At 41.9% G+C, this 26747-nt stretch overlaps 1 protein-coding gene across 19 annotated transcripts in view; it reads right to left on the bottom strand.

The window, feature by feature from the left end:
• RABGEF1 (RAB guanine nucleotide exchange factor 1) overlaps window positions 1-26747 on the bottom strand; it is a 71500-nt gene that overhangs the window by 43556 nt on the left and 1197 nt on the right. For 10 of the 19 annotated variants that reach the window (XM_078353937.1, XM_078353953.1, XM_078353962.1 and 7 more), the window contains exon 2: window positions 17706-17774. The exons of the other annotated variants lie outside the window; for them this stretch is intronic. Coding sequence is in view for 4 of the 10 variants with exons in the window: in XM_078353918.1 (XP_078210044.1) it covers window positions 17706-17774 (69 nt within the window). In the remaining 6 variants the exon portion in view is untranslated. The remainder of the gene's footprint in view (window positions 1-17705; window positions 17775-26747) is intronic. 19 annotated transcript variants of the gene reach the window in all.

Here is a 26747-nt window from a genome sequence, read left to right as displayed (position 1 = left end):
CACAATGAGATATCACTTCACACCTGTTAGGATGGCTACTATAGAAAAACAAACAAACCCTGGCTGGGGATAGCGGCTCATGCCTATAATCCCAGTACTTTGGGAGGTCAAGGTAGGAGGATCACTTGAGACTAGGAGTTCGGGACCAGCCTGGGCAACACAGCAAGACCCCATCTGTACAAAAGTTACAAAAACTACCTGGGTGTGGCCGGGCACGGTGGCTCACTCCTGTAATCTCAGCACCTTCGGAGACCAAGGTGGGTGAATCACAGGTCAGGAGATCAAGACCATCCTTGCCAACATGAAGAAACCCCCATCTCTACTAAAATACAAAAAATTACCCAGTCATAGTGGTATGTGCCTGTAATCCCAGCTACTCGGGAGGCTGAGGCAGGGGAATCACTTGAACCTGGGAGGCGGAGGTTGCAGTGAGCCGAGATTGCGTTCCAGCCTGGCATTCCAGCCTGGCAGCAGAGCAAGACTCTGTCTCAAAAAAAAAAACCCAAAACACACAACAAAATTAGTGGGGTGTGATGGTATATGCCTGTAGTCCCAGCTACGCCGGAGGCTGAGATAAGAGGCCTGTTTAAGCCCAGGAGTTAGAGGCTGCAGTGAGATATGATCACACCACTGCACACCAGCCTGGGTGACAGAGTGAGGCCTTGTCTAGAAAGAAAAGAGAAAAAGAGAACAGAGAAGAGAAAAAATTAAAATAATATCTTAAGTTCCAAAGTCAGTTTTTCTCTGTCTACTATTTAAACTCATTTACTCAGAGCCTCACAGCTATATGGTAAATTGTCATGCAACAATATCCACTCAAACTGAACCACCTGTGCTCATTCTTCTCCACATAAACAAACTGCCAAACAAGCACAGAAAAAAAGCGGCACTTGATAGCATTCATTCAAGGGACTCACGCCCTATATCTTGAGGATCTTATCATTAATTTAACTCAAACATTTACTAAGTGCCAACTGTGTGCAAAGAATTGAGCTAGATGCTACTGGTGATGCAAGTGATAGAACAGTCATTGCCCTCATGAGCCTCCTAATTGTAAGTAAAGACAGACTGAAAAATGTGGAAAAACAGAAAGTATCAGGAAACTGTTGGGGAGCAGCAGACATACCAATGCTGACTTAGGGAGGATGGAGAAACCACTTGGGGATGCTGGTGATAGACCTTAAGGAGACTTGAGTTAAAAGGGTCTTAGAAAGATGACATAAAGACAGAGGACACTCTGGACAGGAAGAATGCCCTTCACAAAGCGCTCAGAAGTAGGAAGGCAAATGTAAAATATGAATGATGTAGTATAGACAGAAGGTAAACTGAAGAAGTTAGGTGGGAAGTCAGATCATGATGGCTTTTTAAATCCAGGCTACAGAGTCTGGATTCAAAGTCACACCACTAAAAGCTCCTGTAAAGGGGAAAGCATGCTAAGATCTCTATCTTAAGACATAAAACTTGAGATGTGGAGTTCTGTCTTCTAGCACGACCAAGTGAGGAGGAAAATAAATCCTCTTCTGCAAAAGCAACTGTAAAGATGGACAAAACTTCTACTTTTTGTGATGCATCTATGTCTGGGCCAAGGAATGCACTCAAATCTCAAGCCGTCCCCTCTAACCTTGCTCTTATTTTTGCAGGGTTCTCCAGTATCTCCTCTGTGTAGGCCCAGGATCTGTTGATCAAAGTGGAAGCTTAACTAAAGATTGAGATGTTTAGTCCAATCTGAATCTTTGTCTGAACAAACAACAATCTCTGGCTGAACATGAAGGCATGCAGACACAGGGGTAACCCTGAGAAGGAAGTCAGGCATAAATGAAAACAAAGAAAAACAGCACAGTGACTGCAGTTGCTGGGGAGAGAGACCTCACAGACCCTGGACAGAATGCACTGTGCACTGCTTTTGAAGATTCTGAAAAGCAAAATGGAGAAGTGGGGAAGACCAGAATTCAAAGTATCACCCAGCTGTCTAAGAGAGTACCACGTTCTCCCATCCAATACCACCAAGCCAACCTGGAAATGGACCCCACAGCACAGAGAAAGCTCCTCCAATTTGGGCTCCAGGCACAAGAAAGGGAAGTCCTAACAGTCAGAGACAATATGGGAATCCCCCCATTTGCCATCTCCCCCTTCTCGTGAGCCACAGTGCCCCGGAATCATGTGCTTTGCCTGCAGCTATGGCTGAACTGAGAGACTACAGGAGCCAAACTCTGAAGCAGGAGAACTATTGATTTTCCCCACGCTCTATCCTTGGCCTCGAATGTGCATGCAGTGGTGGAAGGACTTGGCAGAGTGGGGTAACTAAATGCAGTTTTCTGTACAAAAGAAAGAAAATATGAACTCCTAGGGAAGAAAAAGTATGGGGAAAATTGCTGAGGAGAATTCAAGAAAGCATTATCTACACTCACCCCTAGGCTGCATACATATAGATCTGATGCTATTCAGTACCAAAGGTTTTTAAATTGGAACTAAGGGAGAGACCACTCTGCAGGTCTCAGATCAGCACATGCATGAAACAGATGCAAGCAACACTACAAAAGCTCTGAACAATGAACTGACATTAAAGTCACAGCCCACAGAACCTGTATGTATCCCAAACTTGGCAACAAAACAAAAAACTTTTGCTCTGGGAATGACTGTTTATAAAATGAAAAGACAAGCTACAGTTTGGGAGAAAATATTGCAAATCACATATTTGGCAAAGAACTCATATGTCCAGAATGTATAAAGCACTCTCAAAATTCAGTTGTAAGAAAACAAACCATCCAATTTAGAAATGGGCAAAAAACCTAAACAGGTACTTTAGTAAAGCAGATATACACACTGGTGTCCCCCATTTCCATGAGAGGCCTTTGCTGTGTATCGCCCAGTCAAGGGTGTTTTTATATTGAACATCCTTACAAGACAAAGATGATAGCTCCTTCCATAGCAGAAGACAAGCACGTTAGTTGTCCAGTACAGTAAATATAATGTCCCCCTTCACATCAAAGGTTTGATTGCCACCCCTCAAGAGATTTGAGTTCCCTGAGCTTGGATTTCCTACTTGTGACATTGCCCACAAGGAACTGACAGCAAAGTTAGTCCATGTGGACGTGAAGCTGCTTCTGCTGATGTCCTGTGACCTGGGTCCTCCTCTTTTGCCCCTGACCCAGGAATTTCATGTCTTGGGCCAATATCCATGAAACTAACAAGACAAATTTGGTATCTTTAAATAGGGAAGACTTAAAACTCCGGTCCCTTGCAGCTACTGACGTGGTGGCAAATAAGCACATGAATAGTTTGTTGAATGCTGTTCGGTCATTAGAGAAATGCAAATTAAAACCACCATGAGATATCACCCAAACCTATTAGAATGACTAAAATGAAAAACAGTGACACAGCCTGGCAAAATGGCAAAACCCTGTCTCTACCAAAAAAAAAAAAAAAAAAAAAAAAAAGGCAGGCATGGTGGTACATCCCTGTGGTCCCAGCTACTCAGTAGGCTGGGGTGGGAGGATCATCTGATACTGGGAGGCGGAAGCTACAGCAAGCCAAGAGCACAGCACTGCTACAGCCTGGGTGACAGAGCAAGACTCCACCTCAGAAAAAACATAAGTACTAACAATACCAAGTGGTAGCAGGGATGCAGAGCAACTACCAAACTCATACATTCCTAGTGGAATGCAAAATAGTACAGATACTACAGAAAAGAGTTTTACAGTTTCTTAGAAATGTATACATACAATGACCATCCAACCATGCAGTCCCTCTCCTGGGTATTTCCTCTAGTGAAATAAAAACTGCTATTTACTCAAAATTCTGTATACAAACAGTTATAGTAGCATTATTTGTAATGACAAAAATTGACAACTAAAATATCCTTCAATGGGTGAACAAATAAACTATGGTACATCCATACAACAGAATGTCACCCAGGAAAACAATGACGACGACAAGTATTAATACACCCAACAATGCTGATGAATCTCAAAAGCTTTGTGCTGAAAGAAGCCAGCATCTTAGTTCCTTCTGGCTGTAGTAACAAAATACCACAAACTGGGTAGGTCATAAAAAGTAAATTTATTTCTCACGGTTCAGGAGGCTGGCAAGTTAAAGATCAAAAAGTCAACAGATGTTGGTGTCCGGTGGTTCACTGAAGGCACCTTCTCCCTGTGTCCTCACGTGCTGGGAGGGGGAGACTGGCTAGCTCTCTGCAGTCTATTATAAGGGCTCTAATGTCAACTATGAGGGTTCCACTTTCAAGAACTAATCACCTCCCAAAGGCTTCACCTTCTAGTAGCATCACCTGGCAGTTTACAATTTCAACATATGAATCTGGGGGAGACACAAAGATTCAGAACATAGCAGCCAATCTTAAAAGTTTACATACTGTATGATTCCATTTAGAAACTAGGGGTAGGGAATGATATAAGGAATTAGCTCAAGAAAGTTTCTTGGGGTAATGAAACTGTTCTGTATTCTGATTATGGAGGTGTTTACATAAATCTATTAAAATTTTAAGATTCACAGAACATTATAATCCTTCCAAATCAATTTTACCCTATAATTTAAAAAAAAAAAAAAACCTTAGCCAGGAGTGGTGGCTCATACCTGTAATCCCAGCACTTTGGGAGGCCAAGGTGGGTGGATCACCTGAGGTCAGGAATTTGAGATCAGCCTGGCCAACATAGCAAAACGCTGTCTCTACTAAAACTACAAAAATTAGCTGGGTGTGGTGGCAGACACCAGTAATCTCAGCTATTCGGGAAGCTTAGACACGAGAATTGCATGAATCTGGGAGATGGAGGTTGCAGTAAGCCAGGATCACACCACTGGACTCCAGCCTGGGCAACAGAGAGAGACGCCGTCTTCAAGACAAAAACAAAACAACTTGAGAGGCAATTTCTAGGTTGGATCAGAGAGAAGACAGAACAGAAGACACAGATACTGACCAAGAACTACAATTAGAGGACTAGAGGTAACACAGTGGGTAGCGAGGTATGGTTGCGCTTGCCCGTAATCACAGCTACTCAGGAGGCTGAGGCACAAGAATTACTTGGAACCAGGAGGCAGAGGCTGTAGTGAGCCGAGATCACACCACTGCACTCCAGCCTGAGCAACAGAGTGAAATCCTGTCTCAAAAATAAATAAATAAATAAGAGGTAACACAGTGGGAATGGAAAGAAGACGGACGGTAATCTACCTCAGAGCTGTAAGAGTTATTTAATAAGACTTGGCAGGGAGAGGGAAATCTAATTAGAAAGAACTCTCAAGTTTACTGTTTACCTCCTTTACAAGGTTAAAGCCCTCCAAGGTCAGGATTTAGATCTAAGACACCAGCCATTTATAAATAGCATATGAGGCTGAGGTAAAAAGGAAGGAAGAAAATAAGAAGTAGAAAAAAAAGAAGAATAGAGTCTAGAACGTTAAGCTGCAGAAACTTTAAAGACCACCTACTACGTCTATTGTAACAGATAAAGATACTCACATTAAGAAATCATGACTTACTCCATCAAAAAAAACACTAAGTGGCAGAAACATCACTAAACCTTTTTTTTTTTTTTTTTGGAGACAGGGTCTGTCATCTAGGCTGGAGTGCAGTGGTGTGATCATGGCTCACTGTAGACCTGACTTCCTGAGCTCAAGCAACACTCCCACCACTCAGACAACACGCCTGGCTAATTTTTGCCTTTTTTTTTTTTTTTTTTTTTTGGTAGAGGCAGTGCTTTGCCATGTTACCCAGGCTGGTCTTGAACTACTAGGCTCAAGTAAGCCTACATTTAGTATGTCAAGTCCTGGTTTTCAAATTATTTTGAAAGTCTGAGCTAATCCTGCCATTATCATCCTGATGTCCCTTTTCTTCCTTTCCAAGAGAAATGGGCAAAAGAAAATATCTATTTTTTCACATAGATCAATTAAGTTTTTGAAAATTTAGTACTATAAATATGATAGTACAAGTCGATGTCACTGACATGAACATAGTTTGGGGAGTCTGCCTAGCACATGTGCAAATACCTCCCCAGGAAACTGTCCTCTCAATCCACAAAGAGAAGCTGGCAGCATCTATGTTTGTATAAGGTGAATGGTCCCCAAAGTCAGGGTCATAGCTGATTGCCCCAACTGTTAGAGTCTTTTGCTTGGAGTTTTGGAAATGGGACTAAGTTTGGGCTGTTGTCTTGCATGATGGAGCTATGTGACATAATCATCTTCCATCAAGTGGTCTGAGTATCAGGACAGTCTACATGGTGAAATAGACATACACCAAGAAGCAGAGAAAAGTAGGTGGTCCTGCAGGTCCTGAGTGATTTCAATCTCCCAGTTCCAATCCCTGGCTAAGGTTTAGCTGCATGCCTGCCCTCAGATTCTGAGTCATACCCGTTGGTCCCCTAACTGGTATTTTTTTCTTAAGCTGGTTACAGTAGAGCCTATTATCTATGCCAAAAGACTTGCACACATGCTCTTTAAGAGCTAGAAAAACATAAAGGAGTGCGTTGTGAATTACTTGTCATACATTAAAAGCTCAGTATGTACTAGACAGAAACAATAACAATAGCTGTGAGTCTAAGAAGACTGATTTGGTGTGGACCATGAAATCACAGAGATCAGTCAAATCCACACTTAAACCCCAGCTCTGCCATGTACTAAAGTGTGACTTTAGGCAAACTATGTAATATTTCTGCAACTCCCTTTCCTATTTCCCTCTCCAACTTCTATATTCTTCCACCTTTCACCAAACGAAGCATCATAGGACCTGTGCCCCCACGACCTTCACACGCTGGTGCTACACCTGTGATTAATGTTACCTTACACTGCAAAAAAGACTTTGCAGATATAATTAAGTTTACTAATCGTGAAAATAAGGAGATTATCCAGATGGGCCTGATAAAAGCACATGAACCCTAAAATGCAGAAGAGAACAAGGACCCAGAATGACCAAAACAATCTTGAAAAAGAATGTAAGAAAACTTAATTTCCTGATTTCAAAATTTACTACAAAGCCATGTTAATTACTACAGTGTGGTACTGGCACAAGGACAGTCACATAAATCAACGGAATACAATTCAGAGTCCAGAAATAAACCCACATGTCTATGGTCAACTGATTTTCCACAAAAGTACCAAGACCATTCAATGGAGAAAAAAGAGCTTTTTCAACAAATAGTCCTGGGAAAACTGCACAGCCAGATGCAAAAGAATGATGTTAGATGCTCGTCTCATACCACATATAAAAATTAACTCAGTGAATCAAAGACCTACACGTAAAAGCTAAAGCTAAAGCTCTGAGAAGAAAACACAGAGGTAAAATTTTCATGATACTGGATTTGACAAAGGATTTTTAGATATGGCACCAAAAGCAACAAAAGACAGATGAATTGTACTCAAAACAACATTTTAATGTTTGTGCTTCAGAGGACCTTATCAAGTGAAAATAGAACCCACAGAATGGGAGAAAATATTTACAAGTCATTTATGTAATAAGGAACTTATATCAGGAATATATGAGGAATTCTTATAAATCAGTAATTAAAATAACAACTTTTTAAACGGGTAAAAGATCTGGAGGTTTCTCCAGAAAGACATGCAAACAGTCATGAGTATGTGAAAAGATGTTCCACATCATCAGTCATCAAGGAAATGCAAAACGAAACCACAACAAGATGCCACTTCACATCCAGTAGGAAGACTTGAACCAAACAGTCAGAAATAGTAAGTGTTGGGAAGGATGTGGGGAAACTGGAACCCTCATACACTGCTTGTAGGAATGTAAAATGGTACAGTGATTGTGGAGAGGTCTGGCAGTTTCTCAAATGATTAAACAATATTACCATAGAACCTAGCAATTACATTCCTAGACTAAAATAAATAAAAACATATGTCCACAGAGAAACCTGTATATGAATGTTTATATCAGCATCATCCATAATAATCCAAGAGTAGAAACAACCCAAATGTCTATCAACTGATGAATTAATGAACAAAATGTGGCATATCCATAAAATGGAATCTTTGGTAATAAAAAGGAATGAAGTATTGATATATGCTACAACATGGTGAACCTTGAAAACATGCTAAGTGAGAGAAGCCAGTTACAGAAGACGACACATTATATGATTCCATTCATCTGAACATCCATGCCAGGGAAATCTAGAGAGACAGACAATAGACTGGTGGTCACTTAGCACTGAGGGAGGAGAGGATGGGAATACAGGGGATAGAGAACGCACATGGGTTTCTTTTTGAGATGATGGAAATGCTCTAAAGTTGGCTGTGGTAATGGTTGTCAATTGTGCACTCTAAAAGGGAGAATTGTATGGTATGTGAATTATACTTCAATAAAGCTGTCTTTTTAAAAAACAAGGGTCAGAATGTGAAGTTGGAGAGAGTCAAAGCCCTATTGTTGGTTTTGAAGCTGGAGGAGTCTAAAAGCCAAGAAATTTGAGTGGCTTCTAGAAGATGAGAATGACTTCTGGCTGACTGCCAGCAAAGAAATTAGGATCTCAGACCTTCACCACATGAAAATGAATTCTGCCAACATGAGGGTGTCTGGGAGGAGATTCTCCCTCTCACTGCCAAATAAAAACCCAGGCTGGCCGACACTTTAATTCTGACCTCCTGAGGTCCTCAGAATACTCGGCAGAGCTTGTTTGGACTTTTTTTTTTTTTTGAGACGGAGTTTCACTCGTTACCCAGGCTGGAGTGCAATGGCATGATCTCGGCTCACCGCAACCTCCGCCTCCTGGGTTCAGGCAATTCTCCTGCCTCAGCCTCCTGAGTAGCTGGGATTACAGGCATGCGCCACCACGCCCAGCTAATTTTTTTGTATATTTAGTAGAGACAGGGTTTCACCATGTTGACCAGGATGGTGTCGATCTCTTGACCTCGTGATCCACCCACCTCTGCCTCCCAAAGTGCTGGGATTACAGGCGTGAGCCACTGCGCCCGGCCTGCTTGGACTTCTAATCTACAGAACTTTGAGATAATAAATGAGGGCTGTGAACCAGCGGCAATGGCTCAAGTCTGTAATCCCAGCACTTTGGAAGGCTGAAGTAGGACAACTTAGAGAGGCTGGAATTTGAGCCTGCAGCGAGCTATGACTGCACCACAGCACTCCAGCATGGGCAACAGAGACCTTGTCTCTTAAAAAAACAAAAATAAAAAATAAATGAGTGTTGTTTTAAACCGCTAAACTTGCAGTGCTTTACAGTAGCAAAAGAAAACTAATATAGGTCTCCTTTCCACTCCCTCCTTCATGGGGAGCGCCTCTGCACATGCTATTCCAGTGTGAGGAATGCTGTGCTTCTTGCTGCCCAGATGGTGGTTTCCTTCTCACTGTTTAGGTCTCAGCTTTCAAGTCAGAGACTCAGAGGCGTTCCCTAGCCTATCCGAAACACGACCTACCCCAACCTACCTACCTCTCACCTCTATCCTGGGCCCAGTGTCATTTCTCCATGTTCTATTTCCTATTTTTCTTTGGCGGGGAGAGGGTAGAGGCGGGGTCTTGCCACGTGGCTCAGGCTGGTCTTGAACTTCTTACAGGTGTGAGCCACCATGCCTGGCCTTCTTGTCCTATTTCTTTTTCTTTCTTTTCTCTTTTATTTTTCCAGACAGGGTCTAGCTCTATCGTCCATGCTGGAGTGTAGTGGTGCAATCTTGGCTCACTGCACTCAACCTCCCCAGGCTCAAGGGATCCTCTTGCCTCAGCCTCTTGAGTAGCTGAGACTACAGGCCACTCAAAAAAAGAAAAGAAAAAGAAAAGCCTAGGACAAGAGCTATGGTAGTTACCAGCCAGGAACTGTGGACAAAAACCAATATATAACACCACACTGGTACTATTTTGAGTCACTAGAAATATAACAATGGAGAAGAAAATAAGATCTCTTTCCTTATCAGCACCACGCCTGGCTAATTTTTATATTTTTTGTAGAGACGGGGTTTTGCCATATTGACCAGGCTGATCTCAAGTTCCTGGCCTCAAGTGATCCATTCACCTTGGCCTCTCAAAGTGCTGAGATTACAGGCGTAAGCCACTGTACCCAGCTGTCTGTCTCCCTCACTGCCAGAATGCAATTTGCTGAGGACAGAGACCTTGTTTTCCTTCACTGTTGTATTTCCAGTGACTCAAATAGTACCAGTGTGGTGTTATAATATATATATTGGTTTGCGTCCACGGTTCCTGGCTGGTAACTATCATAGCCCTTGTCCCAGGCTTTTTCTTTTTTTGAGACAGGGTCTCGCTCTGTTGCCCAAGCTGGTGGTGAGATCTTGGCTTACTGCAACCTCTGCCTCCTGGATTCAAGCAATTCTCCTGCCTCAGCCTCCCAAATAGCTGGTACTACAGATGCCTGCCACCATGCCCGGCTAATTTTTGTATTTTTTGTAGAGACAGGGTTTCACCATGTTGGCCAGACTGGTCTCCAACTTCTGATCACCAGTGATCCACCACGCCCAGCCCAGGCTTTTGTTATAAGATTGGGTGTGTTAGGCCTCATGGGCAGCCTTTCTTTCTCCTGCCCTGCTCTCACCTGCCCCAAGACAGGATTAAACTCCCTACCATCCCCCATCATGCCTTTCTGATGATGGGTCTTAAACTCTCCCCAGAGAGGGTCCTCGCTCTGAGGGAGGAATGCTGATGTCAGAAGCCTCCATAAAAACCCAAGAACTGGACCCAGGAAGCTTTCATATAACTGAACACAGTGGAGGTTCTTAGAGGGCGTTCGCCCAGGAAGGGATGGCAGCTCTGCACCTTCCCCCATTCCTCGCTCCCAGCTTCTCCTTCATCTGGATACTTTGCAATATTCATCGTAATAAATCGGTGTCTCCCTGAGTTCCATAAACCCCCACAGCAAACTAATCGAACGTAAAAAGGGAGCCATGGGAACTCCAACTTGAAGCTGGTCGGGTCGGAAGTTCTGAAGGCCCGGAGTTGTACCTGGTGGGGGTTGGGAGGGGCAGTCATGGGGACTGAGTCCTCACCCTGTGGGATCTGACACTATCTCCAGGTAGATAATGTTGGAAGTGGACTAGAAGACACCCAGCTGGTGTGGTGTCTGGAAGAAGAATCCCCACACATATGGTCACAGCAGTGTTGACGACTGCTGTGGTGCGAGGAAAAGCACAGTTTGAGGAATTTTTTTCCCTATACCATCAGGCATATGTTCTTAAATCTTTGTTGAAAGAACAGTAACTGAATGAATAAGGTTATTGTAGAGACCACAGAATAACACGGCTATAAAGCAATGATACATACTAAATGCTTAATAAATACAAAAACCCTTCCCCTGGGCCAGGCACAATGGTTCACACCTACAATCTCAACACTTTGGGAGGCAAAGGTGGGAGGATGGCTTGAAGCCAAATGTTCAAGACCACCCGGGCAGTATCAAGAGACAGGGTCTCTATTAATTTAAAAATGTTTAAAGTATCTTCCTCCATGAATGATTAGCCATTATGTTAAAATTATACATCCTAACCACCTTTACAAGGAAAATAAGCATCTATGGCATGGTTAAACAAACTGGGGCATGACCACACAAGAGAATACCTAACACTAAAAAGAACAAACTAGTAACACACGCAAAAAGCTGGAAGCTCAAAAACAACATGCCGAGGCTTTTAAAAAGTCCATCTTGGCTGGGCACAGTGGGTCACACCTGTAATCCCAGAACTTTGGGAGGCTGAGGCAGGAGGATCAACTGAGGTCAAGAGGTTAAGACCAGCCTAACCAACATGGAGAAACCCCATCTCCACTAAAAATACAAAATCAGCTGGGAATGGTGGCACATGCCTGTAATCCCAGCTGAGGCAGGAGAATCACTTGAACCCGGGAGGCAAACGTTGGATCACGCCACTGCACTCCAGTCTGGGTAACAAGAGTAAAACTCCATCTTAAAAAAAAAAAAAAGTCCATCTTAATAGGTTACATATGCTAGGATTTATGCAAACTTTCCAAATGACAAAACTATAGATATGGAGGACAAATCAGTGCTTTTTCCAGGTTAAGAGTGGTAAAGGTAAGGGAGAGGAGAGGAAGGAAAATGGTGTAAGCAGAGTTAACTTAGCAGGCCTGAGTTGCTCAAATGACATGTTATTCTCAGATGGACCTGCTTCTGCAACTGGTCCTTGGTCAGCTCCTAGAAACTGATGTCTTGTACTACTGGCTGTATGCCCTAAATGATAAGGGTGTTTTATATGGTTACAGTACTGAACCACACTGTACCAGTTTGTCTAGATATTTTGCACAAACCGTATGATTTATGATAAACACCTGCTTTCCTTCTGGAGTTGCTGTAACAGTGGTCAGTTGCAAAGGGACTATATATGCCTATGTGACATGGTTTGGATCTGTGTCCCCACCCAAATCTCATGTTGAATTGTAATTCCCAATGTTGGAAGTGGGGCCTGTGAAAGGTGGGGCAGTTACTCATGAATGGTTTCGCACCACCACCTGTGGTTCTGTTCTCGTGAGATCTGGTTGTTTATAAGTGTGTAGCACCTTTTTTCTTACTCCTGCTCCCACCATGGGAGACGCTTTGCTCCCCCACTTTGCTTTCCACTATGACTGGAAGCTTTCTGAGGCCTCCCCGGAAGCAGAAACTACAATACTTCCTGTACAGCCTACAGAACTATGAGTCAATTAAACCTCCTTTCTTTATAAATTACTCAGTCTCAGGTATTTCTTTGTAGCAATGTAAGAATGAACAAACTAATATAATATGTGACCAGCCTCCAATATAAACCCTGGATTCTGAGGGTTACATGAGCTTTCACAATAGAAAATACTTCACACGTGTTGCTATAGTTTACTGCTGGGGAAGTAAGCACATGCCGAGCAACTCCACACAGCTCCTGTTTGAGCACTGCACTCCAATAAACAGCAGCTTGATTGAGCAACCCGGGCATAAAGAATGCACAATTCAGTTGGTCCCACTTGCATCGGAAAAGATACAGTAAAAATGATCTCTACCGCTGGGACAGTTAGGATTCTGTAAATTATGTCCCAGGGCTAGGGTATACTCCAGTTCCAGGTACCCTAAAAAGGCCAGAGAGGTAAAAAGCGTATTTATAAAGCTCGCAGAACTATTGGTGTTCTTTCTTAAGGCTCTGGATGCAAACCAGTTTTGTCTCAGAAAAGCAAAACCAAAACACTCTGCAGAGGTGAGTAGTTTTCTGCTATCCTTCTTAAAAGGGTCTTGCTTCCTATTCCTGGGTTCAGTGTCATGCCCTCACAGGTCATTCCTCTCTCCAGGCAACTTATCTGGGACTTACAGGAAACATCTAGTCAATTCTAGCAAAACAGTAAGCTATCCTTTGACTTCACTTAAGAAATAAAACTTAATGGGTGTTTTTTTTTTTTCTTAACTTTTTTTTTTAGAGAAGGAGACTCATTATTTACAAAACCTGATATATCTAGACAAGTAGAAAAAAACATTTTAAGTCGTCATCCAGAGACAGTTGCTGTATATGGTACATATTCTTACAGTGTTCCCTCTAAACTCATTCAACAAATATTTATATACTGATTGATACTGTATGACAGGCACTTGGGATACAAATGGAAGTGAAAATAAATCATTTCAGTCATTGTGGAGTTTACTGGGTAACATTAGAAACATGACTATACATCTGGAAGGCCTAAAGCAAGAAACTAAAACACTATTAATGCTGAGAAACTAACTTTAAAATGGCTTTCACAAAAGAATTCACATTTCTGAAATAAGCTAAACACGTACATGGAATCTGTGGAACTCTTGTAACAGCCAAACAATAATAAGTTAGAAAGTATAAAAAGAGACCTCAGTCACAATAGCATCAATATGTAAAGACTTAAAGGAAATACTTTAGTGAGAAAATTATAATCTACACAAAAATACTAAGTTATACAAGCCGGCACAGTGGCTCACGCCTATAATCCCAGGACTTTGGGAGGCCAAGGTGGGCAGATCATGAGGTCAGGAGATTGAGACCATCCTGGCTAAAACGGTGAAACCCCATCTCTACTACAAATACAAAAAAAAAAAGTAGCCAGCTATGGTGGCATGTGCCTGTAGTCCCAGCTACTTGGGAGGCTGAGGCATGAGGATCACTTGAACCCAGGAGGTGGAGGTCGCAGTGAGCCAAGATCACAGCACCACACTCCAGGGAAAATAAAATGTTACAACCATGTCACACATTCCAAAACGTGTAAGTTTATTATGAAGGGCAATAAAAATCCCACAAGGCTTTTTTGGAACTAAACAAAATGATTCTGTCAGCAAAAATAAACAGACTCAATTATTTTTTTATTTTCTAGATTGATTTTCTGAATTTTTATTTGCAAACTAGTTAGAAGAGTGTGAACTCAAGACCTGTCAAACGAACCACTACAGGATAGACTAATTCAAAAATGAATCTAATATGACATATAAAGTAATTTAATGTTAGAAGGAGGAAGGGAAGAGGAAATTTTCAATAAACAGTGTTGCGCCGTAACTGGTCAGCAATCTGATACCCCCTACATTAACTACAGGCGTACTTAAATAAAGTTTTTAGAGAAAAACAGAAAATGGAAAGAACTAAAATTATTCATGAAAGTTCTAAAGAAGTGAGGGTTACCTAAGTTTCAAACAGCAGGAAAAGTCAAAAAGGAAACAAAACTTAAAATACATAAACAAACATCTAGCTAGTTTTTAATAGGCTATCTGTAGCCAAAACATAAATAAGAGACTAGAAAAAAAATCTAAAGTACACAGGACAATGAGGTATTTTATTATATTCAGAAATAGTACTAACAAAATTTGTAAATCTTTGATGACCAAGCAGGACAAGGTTATAGGCAGACCATGACCTTGAGCAGACTGCAAAATGTTTCCTAGAAAATGAAATGGAATGTCAAAGGGTATGTACATTTAAAATTTGGACATATGCTACCAAACTGGTCTGACAAAAAGGCTATACTATTTACATTCCCACCTACAGCGTATGAGAATCTGGTTTCCCATGCTCTCATAATATACCATTATTGAACTTTAATTTTTGTCAATCTGACAGGCAAAAAAAATCATTTATTTTAATGTGCATTTCCCTAAGGTTAGCCATCTTTACAGATATTTATTGGCACTAGTATAGTTTCTTTGAAGAAATGAACTGTTTTTTGCTCATTTTTCTATGTCATTACTATATTTTTGATTTACAGGTATTCTATTTTTTTTTTTTTTTTGAGATGGAGTCTCGCTCTGCCACCCAGCCGGAGTGCAATGGTGCAATCTTCGCTCAATGTCACCTGCGCCTTCCTGGTTCAAGCAATTCTCCTGCCTCAGCCTTCCGAGTGCTGGGGTTGCAGGTGCCCGCCCCTATGCCTGGCTAATTTTTGTATTTTCAGTAGAGATGGGGTTTTGCCATGTTAAACATGCTGGTCTCGAACTCCTGACCTCAGGTGATCTGACCGCCTCAGCCTCCCAGTGTTGGAACTACAGGCGTAAGCCACCGCGCCTGGACTCTTCTTATAAATCTTTCTAGTCCTCAGCTTCATAGTACGAAGACGCCATAATTCTAATAAAACACTTAGTAGAAGTTGCAATCTGTGAAACTTGGATTACAAGTTTCATATGATTAAATACAAGGCTTCCAAAATGAATGTGAATGTCACACGGAATCAATGTCAGAGTTTTAATGTTAAATATAACAAAACAAAGTAACTAAACATTAGCCTGGACAAATAATTCCAAATGATAATCAAGTCCCTGGCACATAATGTAGAGTTGATTGCTGCTGGAATGTGCAGAGCGAGCAGGGCAGCATTCTTAAGGAATGAGGTCTAGACAACAGCCTTCTTTTGTACTAAATCACACCCTCCTTGGTTAAGCAAATTATAACCCTAATCCGAGCATGCCATTCTTCAGACTAATAGCTCAGAATTACATACAAGATAATCTGGCTGCCGTAGCCTACTTTGTACCATTCTCTATGCCCTTGCTCAGGGAAGCAACACAAATGGTCAATTTATTCAATGAGTCACTGACCAAAAAATATTTCTCTTAACTCCACCTAAAGTAACAGCAAACTGTAATACATAAGGTGGTCTCTGTTAAAGGCACTTCTTTTCTTTTATTTTGACATAGGGTCTTGCTCTATAACCCTAGCTGGAGTGCAAGGACGTGATCACAATGACCTCCCAAGCTCAAGTGATCCTCCTATTCAGCTTCCCAAGTAGCTGGAACTACAGGTGCACACCACCATCCCTGGCTAAATTTAAAATGAAATTTTTTTGTAGACACAGAATCTCACTATATTGCTCAGGCTGGTCTTGAACTCCTAACCTCAAGCAATCCTCCCAAAGAGTTGAGATTACTGACATGAGCCAATTCACTCAGCCCAGTATTGTTTTTCTCAAAAACACATCATAGTTTTAGATTTGTTGCAGCCATTTCATTCATAATCACTTGCTGCGGTTATATGTTGGTAAAGTGATACGCACGTACACACACGCGCCCACTAGTTTAGAGAAATACAAAAGGCAATGCCTAGACTTGAAATGTATTTATTCAGATTTATTAGATGGTGCAATCAAATAAATATTCATGTTATGCTTTAAGCTTTTAAGAAGACTCTTGTATCTAAAATATAAGATACATATATAAATGAAATCCAACTGAGCTGGACTGGCAACTGTACTGAAAAGGGCTACCATATGTTACGACAGGGCCTCACCCTGTTGGCCAGGCTGGTCTGGAACTCCTGGGCTCATGTGATCCACCTGCTGTGGCCTTCCAAAGTACGGGATTACAGGTGTAAGCCACCACACCCGGCCTAAATTCTCAACAGAAATAATAAAAGCCAGAAGATAACAGTGCTCAAGGTTCTAAAGTATGATGGCTTAAAAAAAAAAAAGCTGAAAGAAAAAACCTGCCCACCTAGCATCAGTGCTCAGTGACCATTTCCTTTAAAAAAATGATGGCAGGCCGGGTGCAGGGGCTCACGCCTGTAATCCCAGCACTTTGGGAGGCCGAGGTCGGTGCATCACATGAGGTCAGGAGTTTGAGACTAGCCTGACCAACATGGTGAAACCCCATTTCTACTAAAAATACAAAATCAGCTGGGCATGGTAGCACATGCCTATAATCCCAGCTACTCAGGAGGCTAAGGCAAGAGAACCACTTGAATCTGGGAAATGGAGGTTGTAGTGAGCCAAGATTGCACCATTGCACTCCAGCCTGGGCAACAAAAGCAAAACTCCATCTCAAAAAAAAAAAACATGATGATAAAGGCTGGGCGCGGTGGCTCATGTCTATAATCCCAGAACTTTGGGAGGCCAAGGTGGGCGGATCACGAAGTCAGGAGACCAACACTATCCTAGCTAACATGGTCAAACGCCATCTCTACTAAAAATACAAAAAATCAGCCAGGCGTGGTGGCACACGCCTGTAGTCCCAGCTACTCGGAGGCTAAGGCAGGAAAATCACTTGAACCTGGGAGGCAGAGGTTGCGGTGAGCTGAGACTGTGCCATTGCACTCCAGCCTGGGCAACAAAACAAGACTCTGTCTCCAAAAAAAAAAAGATGGCAAAATATACATTTTCAGATGAGGAAAAAACTGTTATGGGAAGGCATACACTGGAAGAAATAGCAGAGGGAGCTCTTCAAACTGTAAGGAAGATTACCCAACCCCAACTGAAACACAGATGCAGAGGGAGTCTGGCCCAAAATACAACTTTTACATGTACTGGGTAACCCAAAAATGAGTTGACTCACTTTATTGCAGTGGTGTAGAACCAAACTTGTAATATCTCCAAAGTATGCCTGTAATATTTTACAGCAGCCCTAGGAAAAAACATATACCATCCAGTAAGAATTGCTGTAAACTCTACAAATAATTAGAAGAAATGAGTTTTCCACAAATTGACATCGAACTGTGGGTTCATAGCATTACTTGTTCTTTACAAATAGGGCAATCATACACCCCAGTTAGCAAGTAACAGTCCTGGCCTAAAAGCAACCCCTTTGAGTCTCAAAAGTGACCTCCTTTGGGTAATAAATTGCATGGTTATCCTATTTATGAACCCACTTAGAATACCATTCTGTCTGTTCACCTTCAAATCATACCCTGTTCAAAGATCGAGTGACATCTGACTCCATCTTCCCCACTGACAGGATAACTCTCTCTCCCGTTCCTGTAGCTTTTTATAAATACAGCCATTATAATACTCACATCCTATTACAATGACTTGCTTACATGTCCACCCCATGCTCTTACCACAGTGCCAGGAACTGAGCAGGTACTCAACAGATATTTTCTAAGTTTCTCCAATGATTCATCAGAAAACTGACAAAGTACCTGCAGAGACAGCGTTCTTTCACTTGTGTCCCTTACACAATCTCCAGGGCCCAGTAAAGGTGGGAGTAAAAAATTAAATAGCAAACAAGTAACTTGAGAAGCAGCGGTTCTCAGATTCTAGTGCACATCAGTATCACTTGGAAGACTAGTTAAAACACAGAGTGCTGGGTCCCACCCCAGAGTTTCTGATTCAGCTGGGATAGGGCCTGAGAGTTCGAATTTAATAAGTTTCCAGGTAATACTGCTAGGAACTACCTTTGAGAACCACTGCTATAAAGAAAACACCACAATTGTGAAAAGGTCTGTTTCTTCTCACAACTTCATTCCTAATGGGAGACTCCCTTTTCTGAATATGACAGAGTAGCTTGTGGCTGACCAACACTCCTGCAGGGAACAAGACACACTATACTAGAAGCATCTAGATTCTAGAAAAAGAGAAACTTCAGAGATGAGATGACATTCTACAAACACTTGTTTCCCTAGTGCATTTGCTTATTCTCAGATCAAAGGCCAAGAAACCAGATTTTGCTGAGGCAGAGGAACCATGAGAGAGCTTCTGGAAGAGATAAAAATCAAGACTTTTTTTTTTTAACTAAGACAGAGTCTCACTGTCACCCAGGCTGGAGTGCAGTGGCACAATCATGGTTCACTGCACTCCTTGAACACCTGGGCTCAAGTAACCTTGAGCCTCAGCCTCCTGAGGAGCTGGTACCATTAGTTCATGTCACCACACTTGGCTGATTTTTTTTGTTTGTTTGTTTATTTTTAAAGATAGATGGGGTCTTTGTTGCCCAGGCTGGTCTTGAACTCCTGGGCTCAAGTGATCCTCCCACCTTGGCCTCCCATAGTGCTGGGATCACAGGTGTGAGCCAATGTGCCCAGCCCAAGATTATGACTTTTGTGGCTCAAGGGCCCAGTCAAATGAGTCAAAATCTGGGCTTAACGCAAGGCTGGTTGGGCTTAACACGAGGCTGGTTTTCCCCTGAAGACACAGCCCAAATTCTGCACCCACATAGGGAAGGCTTCAAAACAAAACTGCAAGCCTCTGAAAATCAAGAGTGAACTGTCCTCAAGAGACAAATATGACTCCCCGCTTGTTGGGGAGGAACTCCTATAAACTCACAAGACTGGCTATCACTGAAAGCCTTAGGTGGGTACCTGCTAGGAGTAAGGGCAAATCAGAACAAAACGCAGCCTCATCCAACCTGCAACACAGCCTCAACCCTCAGCTCAGTCCCTAGCAGTATTAGGTGATCAGCCCTCACACTACCTGCCTAGCAAAAGGAAGAGTAATTTCTTCCCTAAAATACATCCAGAATACATCCAGACCCTTACTGTATTCACAGTGCCTCACATTCAGATAACTAAAAACCAACAGGAAAAGCAGATAACAGAAACAGAGGCTCACATGATTTATGCTTGATTTTACCAGGAAGACTTATTTAATGGTAAGTATGTTTTTAAAAATAGAAAAAAGAGGAAAGGCCAGGCACAGTGGCTCATGCCTGTAATACCAACACTTTGGAAGGCTAGAGTGGGCGCATCACTTGAGGTCAGAGTTTGAGACCAGCCAGCCTAACATGGTGAAACCCTGTCTCTACTAAAAATAAAAAAGTTAGCCAGGTGTGGTGGCGAATGTCTGTAGTCCCAGCTACTCATGAGGCTAAGGCGGGAGAATTGCTTGACCTGGGAGGTGGAGGTTGCAGTGAGCCAAGTTCACACCACTGCACTCCCGCCTTGGCGACAAAGCGAGACTCTTTCTCAAAAAAGAAAAAAGAAAGAGAGAAAACATATAAAAAGATTAAGAATTTCGGCCAGGTTCAGTGGCTCACGCCTGTAATCCCAGCACTTTGGGTGGCTGAGGTGTGTGGATCACGAGGTCAGGAGTTCAAGAATAGCCTGGACAATATGGTGAAACCCCGTTTTGACTAAAAATACAAAATTAGTTGGGTATGGTGGCAGGCACCTGTAATCCCAGTTACTTGCGAGGCTAAGGCAGAGAATTGCTTGAACTTGGGATGGGAGGCAGAGGTTGCAATGAGCTGAGACGGCACCACTGCACTCCAGCCTGGGAGACAGAGACTCTGTCTCAAAAAAAAAAACCAAATGAATAAGAATTTCAACTGCGAATTAGAATTTATAAGGGTCAAACTGAAATTCTAGATCCGAAAAGTATTACTAAAAGAATTCAAAGGGTGTATTTAACAGCAGAACACACACAGAAGAGTCGTCTTTTTATGTCAGATTCTTCTCCAAATATGCGTAAAGCATTCACTGAAGAATGAAACTGAAATCTTTCTGTTTCAATGAACTAAATGGCAGAATGGCTATCAAAATCACTACTGCCTACGTTTGGGGCTGGAACTGGTTGGACCTGTAGTCCAACCAGCTAACCAGTTTTTCTGTCAGAATCTGAAGAACCTCAAAACAATTTCAACTTATTTCTCAAGCACCATTTTATGTGTATAGTATACTTAAATGTACCAATATATTTACAGCACTAGAACAAAGTATATCATTGATTATTTATTTATTTATTTTGAGACGGAGTTTCACTCTTGTTGCCCAGGCTGGGGTGCAATGGGTGATCTTGGCTCCCTGCAACCTCCACTTACCGGGTTTAAGTGATTCTCCTGCCTCAGCCTCCCGAGTAGCCAGGATGACAGGCATGCGCCACCACGCCCGGCTAATTTTATATTTTTAGTAGAGACAAGGTTTCTCCATGTTGGCCAGGCTAGTCTCAAACTCCCGACCTCAGGTGATCTGCCCACCTTGGCCACCCAAAGTGCTGGGATTACAGGCGTGAGCCACCACACCCAGCAAAAAAAAATGTATATCTTTTGATGCACTGAGTTACTAGACAGAAGTATTGAAAAGGCAAAAATTTCTCTTTAAGGAAACAGCTTACATCCTTTAAGTGCTCTTACAGGTAATGAAAAAACTGTGTCTGCAATTTGTTTCCTAATATGTCAAAAACCAAAACTAGGCTCTTGAGAGAAAGTAGTGTCTACTCAATATAGCTGATATTTAAAGAACTTAAATACTGAATTTCAGTACTGTTTCTGTCATGAGACATTGTATTTCCAGGCAACATCATAACAATGTTTTAAAGAAGCATCAGCAGTTGGCATATGGGTATGAAAGCACTTTGCCACTGGAGTTCTCATAAATGGTATTAAAAAGTGTCCATTCATGACTATACAACACTTAAAATCCTAGACAAATAAAATCTACATGCTTATCTCACTACAACCTCAACTGCAATGGCCAAACAATTTACACAAATAAAAATATAATCCAACGTGCTAAACAGGAGCCAAGCATATTATCTCGTCAGGCATCAGTTATAAATTTTAGACATTCTATTTTATTAGCTTATATTTTGTTTTTCTTTTTTTTTTTTTTAAGTTTTTTTTTTTGAGACGGAGTTTTACTCTTGTTACCCAGGCTGGAGTGCAATGGCGCGATCTCGGCTCACCGCAACCTCTGCCTCCTGGGTTCAGGCAATTCGCCTGCTTCAGCCTCCTGAGTAGCTGAAATTACAGGCACGCAACACCATGCCCAGCTAATTTTTTGCATTTTTAGTAGAGACGGGGTTTAACCATGTTGACCAGGAGGGTCTCGATCTGATCTCATGATCCACCCGCCTCGTCCTCCAAAAGTGCTGGGATTACAGTCGTGAGCCACCGCGCCTGGCCCCGTTTTTTTGTTTTTGTTTTTTTTTTCAAAGAGACAGAGTCTTGCTTTGTTGCCCAGGATACAGTGTTGTGGCTCTTTACAGACACAATCATAGCACACTACAGCCTCTAACACCTGATCTCCAGCAATCCTCCTGCCTCAGCCTCCCAAGTAGCTGGTACTACAGGTGTTCAACACCTCGCCTGGTTCTGTTTTTTGTTTTCATACTTTGTATTTACTTTCTTACAATATTCTATTCAAAACTTTGGTCACCAGCACAACTCCTTTTTTAGAAACACATTTAGGTAACAATGTCAAAAGCTTTATGGATATACAATTAAGGAAACACAGCATTACAATAACTATATTTAGGCAAGAACAGCTTTACCCACTGTTTACCGAGTAGGGGTGGATAGGGATGGTCTCTCTCCATTAGCACGATGCCTGGCTCCTGCTAGCATTTGATAAATTTGAACCATTATTACTTTTTGAAAGTGCAACTCTTCAGCTGGAGCAAAATACAGATAAAACAACTTACTGGACATTTCATCTCAGATGAGTGGGTCTGTTCCCACGTTAAAAATAAATCATAGGCCTGGGCTTTCTAAGCCAATGCTCTCTGTGCTGGCACTCACATCCCACAACCTACTTCTAGAAATGAATCTTCTGTCTGGTATTCCCTCAGCCCATCTCTGTATAGAGGTGAGGTGGATTTCATTCAAATATGTTCCCCTGTCAGACATACACTGGGTCATGCCACCAGCGCGGCTTCAGTGGAGGAAGTCATGCTGAGCCTCAAGGCCTGATATCACTTACCAGGAGCCTCAAGGAGCCCAGCCGGCACCACAATAGTGGCCTTGCTCATACGATATAAAATATTTTGGGGTGTGCCCAGAAGCGGGGTGACAGAAGCTCTGTGAGGGTTTCAATGAGGTGCTGAAACAGTGCAGACTTGCAAACAGATTGGTCTAATCAGGAAGTTCAAATTAGAGAACTGGAAAATCAGCTCTCATAACCAGTTATTTAGCATAAGAAGTGTGATCACCAAGTAAACCTCTCCTCTGTCATAGCTTTCCTGCTTCAGAACTGCAACTGAACAGGGTATTTCAGTTGCAGTTTCATTAAGATGGTACCAAATTTGGAGCTGGGTAGATGTTTGTGTGGCATCCTTAAACTAGCTGTTATGAATTTATTCTTTGCGTTAATTAAAGTGATTTTCTTCCAAACAAACAAACAAAGATGCGCCCTTGTCAGATTCTTCCACAGTGACACCCCTATGACAAAGCACACCTGTTAAAACATATGACTCCACGATTCACCAACAACAGAAAACAGATGTACTCAAGGAGCTTGTCAGGAGGCACAAACACAGACCCGACTGCTGATACATTCGTTACAAAAGATCCACAGAGAAAGTATGGAAGGGAGCTGAGGAATGTGCAACCCACCTACTTACCTAGATAATCTAAAACAGATCCTTTAATCAGTCTAGAGATCTAAGTTCTCGGATCACGGTATTTTGCAGGTAAGAGAAATGCTTTTACAGAATGTTTTGATGTATGTCACTGTCTTATACAATAAGGCAATGAGGAGTTTTACTAAAACATAAAGTACAACTCAACACATGGCCCTTTGAAACGCATATTGTAAAGTGTCTCTGGGAATCCAAAGGAGAAACTGATCTCTTATGGTCACTGAACCATGTAACTGATTGTATTTCTCTCTGAATTGGCTACTCAAAAGCAAAGCCAAATTTGTGGCCCTCTAATGTAAGACTTCAGTCCAAGTGCTCTGTATAAACAGCTCATTCCTGTTTCCATTTTCATTTCCCCTCAGTCCTGAATTCTTCACCCACTTATCTCTGTTACCAACAGTACATCATATGTATCTTTGTAAGGCATTACAAATCCTTTCTGGAACAAGATGTGTAACAAGTAAATGATACATTCCACTTAAAAAAAAATACAGCACACTAAGAAAACATTTTATTTGATTAATAAATATTTTCTATGTTCTATTTCTAAATGCATTTTCTTTTATGTGCTCCAAAGTGCCTTCTTTAGGAAAAATGAAAGTGCTTAAAATTAGAAAATTCTAACAGAGGAACTACAAAAATAAAACATTTTCATTACGTATTTTTAACTGCAAAGCACGAAGAAAATTATAAATATACCCCTATGTGAAAATCCCCCAGAAGCCATTTTTAATTTTAGAATACAGACCAAATCACCATAAATTCAATTACAGTTGCATATTTATTTTGAATGGGAACTGAATAGACTAGCTTCGAATGTGGTTCATAAGCTCTTTTTACAATTCCTCCTGAATTGTTCTGTGCCTAGCATAGAGGATGCTGCCAATCATTCCTTAGGGTGAGACAGCAGAGAATTTAGAGCTCTCAAACGTCTTGTTATATTCCTGCTTCAGAGATTTTCAGCAATCTCCTCACCGTTACAGGGAGAAAATAAAAAGCTTAACACTCCCTAAGTGGGTAACATTTTACTAGTTCATGAACACATACTTAGAATTCTGATTGTAACTTCTGATTTTAACCTGATTAATTGATTATAATCATGGTTCTTGGCCCTCCTAGTAACCATTACCAAGAGAACTATGCTACCAGAAACAAATAAATATTCCATTAGGGCCGGGTGCATTGGCTCACGCTTGTAATCCCAGCACACTGAGAAGCCGAGGTGGACGCATCAACTGAGGTCAGGAGTTTGAGACCAGCCTGGCCAAGGTGGTGAAACCCTGTCTCTACTGAAAATGCAAAAATTAGCTGGGCGAGGTGACAAATGCCTGCAATCCCAGCTACTCAGGAGACTGAGGAAGGAGAATCACCTGAACCCAGGAGGTGGAGGTTGCAGTAAGCTGAGATAGAGCCATTGCACTGCCGCCTGGGTGACAAGAGTGAAACTCCGTTGCAGGTAAGCTGAGATCACATCATTGCACTCCAGCCTGTGTGCAATGAGAAGAGTGAAACTCCGTTCCCCCCGCCAAAATAAAAATTAGCTGGGTGTGGTGGCAGGTGCCTGTAGTCCAAGCTACTCAGGTGGCTAAGGCACAAGAATCGCTTGAACCTGGGAGGCGGAAGTTGCAGTGAGTTGAGATCGCGCCACTGCACTCCAGCCTGGGCGACAGAATGACACTTCTCTCAAAAACAGAAAAAAAAAAAAGTTCTACTATAAATAAATATTTACTTCCTATCCTCCTGACGGCAACTTCATAGAAAACAGAACTTTCACAGAAAACTTGAAAACGGCACCAGAAAAGTATAATCTGTTCCTAAAGCATTTTAGGAGCTTTATCCAAACATCAAACAAACAAACGTAAGTTAAATAGTATTAAGTAAAATAAAAAGACGTTAACTGTTTTTCACATGTTTATATATTGCACAATAGTCCAGATTATTTCAACTCACTTCAGCCAGGTGAAATAACACACATCTATCATAAACCTACAGTGCTTTATGATAGATGTATGTATTTAATAAGACTTTCAAAATGTTTGGCCTCTACTATGAAACTTTTTATGGCGGGTGTTAGGTTACACAGGTATTTCCTACATTTTAGGGATAGGTCATCTCTGCTGGAGATGTTTGCTCTGCAGCCAATAAAACCAGAAATTAAATTCACACAGTCAAGACTGAAATTCTATGCCTCTAGCCAAACACCGATTAAGTAATCAGGATCTTAGTTGTTTTTTTTTTGAGGCAAGTCTTGCTCTGTCACCCAGGCTGGAGTACAATGGCGCAATCTCAGCTCACTGCAACCTCTGCCTCCCGGGTTCAAGCAATTCTCCTGCCTCAACCTCTCCAGTAGCTGGGATTGCAGGTGCCTGCCACCACACCTGGCTAATTTTTGTATTTTTAGTAGAGATTGAGTTTCACCATGTTGGCCAGGCTGGTCTCAAACTCCTGACCTTAGGCGATCTGCCTGCCTCGGCCTCCCAAAGTGCTGAGATTACAGGCATGAGCCCCCACACCTGGCCAGGATCTTAGTTCTACATGTAGACATCACTGTGGGAATTCACTCAGGACGGTAGCAAAAATATTAAGGAAAAATAGTAGAGAGGGTTATAGTATATAGTCTCAAACTCTTTTGGAAGGCCTAAGGGCTTTTTCTTTTTCTTTTTTTTTTTTTTTTTGAGACGGAGTTTCAGTCTTGTTACCCAGGCTGGAGTGCCATGGCGCGATGTCGGCTCACCGCAACCTCCGCCTCCTGGGTTCAGGCAATTCTCCTGCCTCAGTCTCCTTAGGGCTTTTTCATAGTTTCAGTAGAAGTTTCAGCTGAAGGCAGTTGAGATTTCACAGACTCACGATCATGTCACTGGAGTACAGTGACAAAATGAGACTCTGTCTCTAAATTAATAAATACATAAGCAAGCAAGAAAGTAAGCAAGCACCTCCTTGCAGTCACTGGCCTTCTCTCCTTTGGTTCCCTCCTCTCCCTCAATGAACCCTGTACTCATTCTTCAAGACACCTGCATAAAGTATTCCCTGATCCCTTCCAGGCTCCACACCCAACAGCCTGGCCTAAATGCCCAGCTCCTTCCTTGGTGCTCCATCTTAGCTCACACTCCTTACCACAATGTTTTGAAAGTATCTTGACTGTCCCTTCTCCTCAGCTGGCTAACTTCTAGAGAGCAGAAACATGACTGCTTAGAAGGACATTAAAAATTCAAGTCCTGAACATTTTTTAATCCCGCGGATATGAATCAGTAACTCTTAAAAGCAAAATGTTATTTATCATTAAATATTAACAACATAATCAAATTTT

Source organism: Callithrix jacchus, chromosome 2 (genome assembly GCF_049354715.1).
Source record: "Callithrix jacchus isolate 240 chromosome 2, calJac240_pri, whole genome shotgun sequence".
In the NCBI taxonomy this organism is placed as follows: Eukaryota; Metazoa; Chordata; class Mammalia; order Primates; family Cebidae; genus Callithrix; species Callithrix jacchus.
Note: the sequence above shows the minus strand (reverse complement) of the source record. Positions and strands in the feature narration are given on the sequence as shown.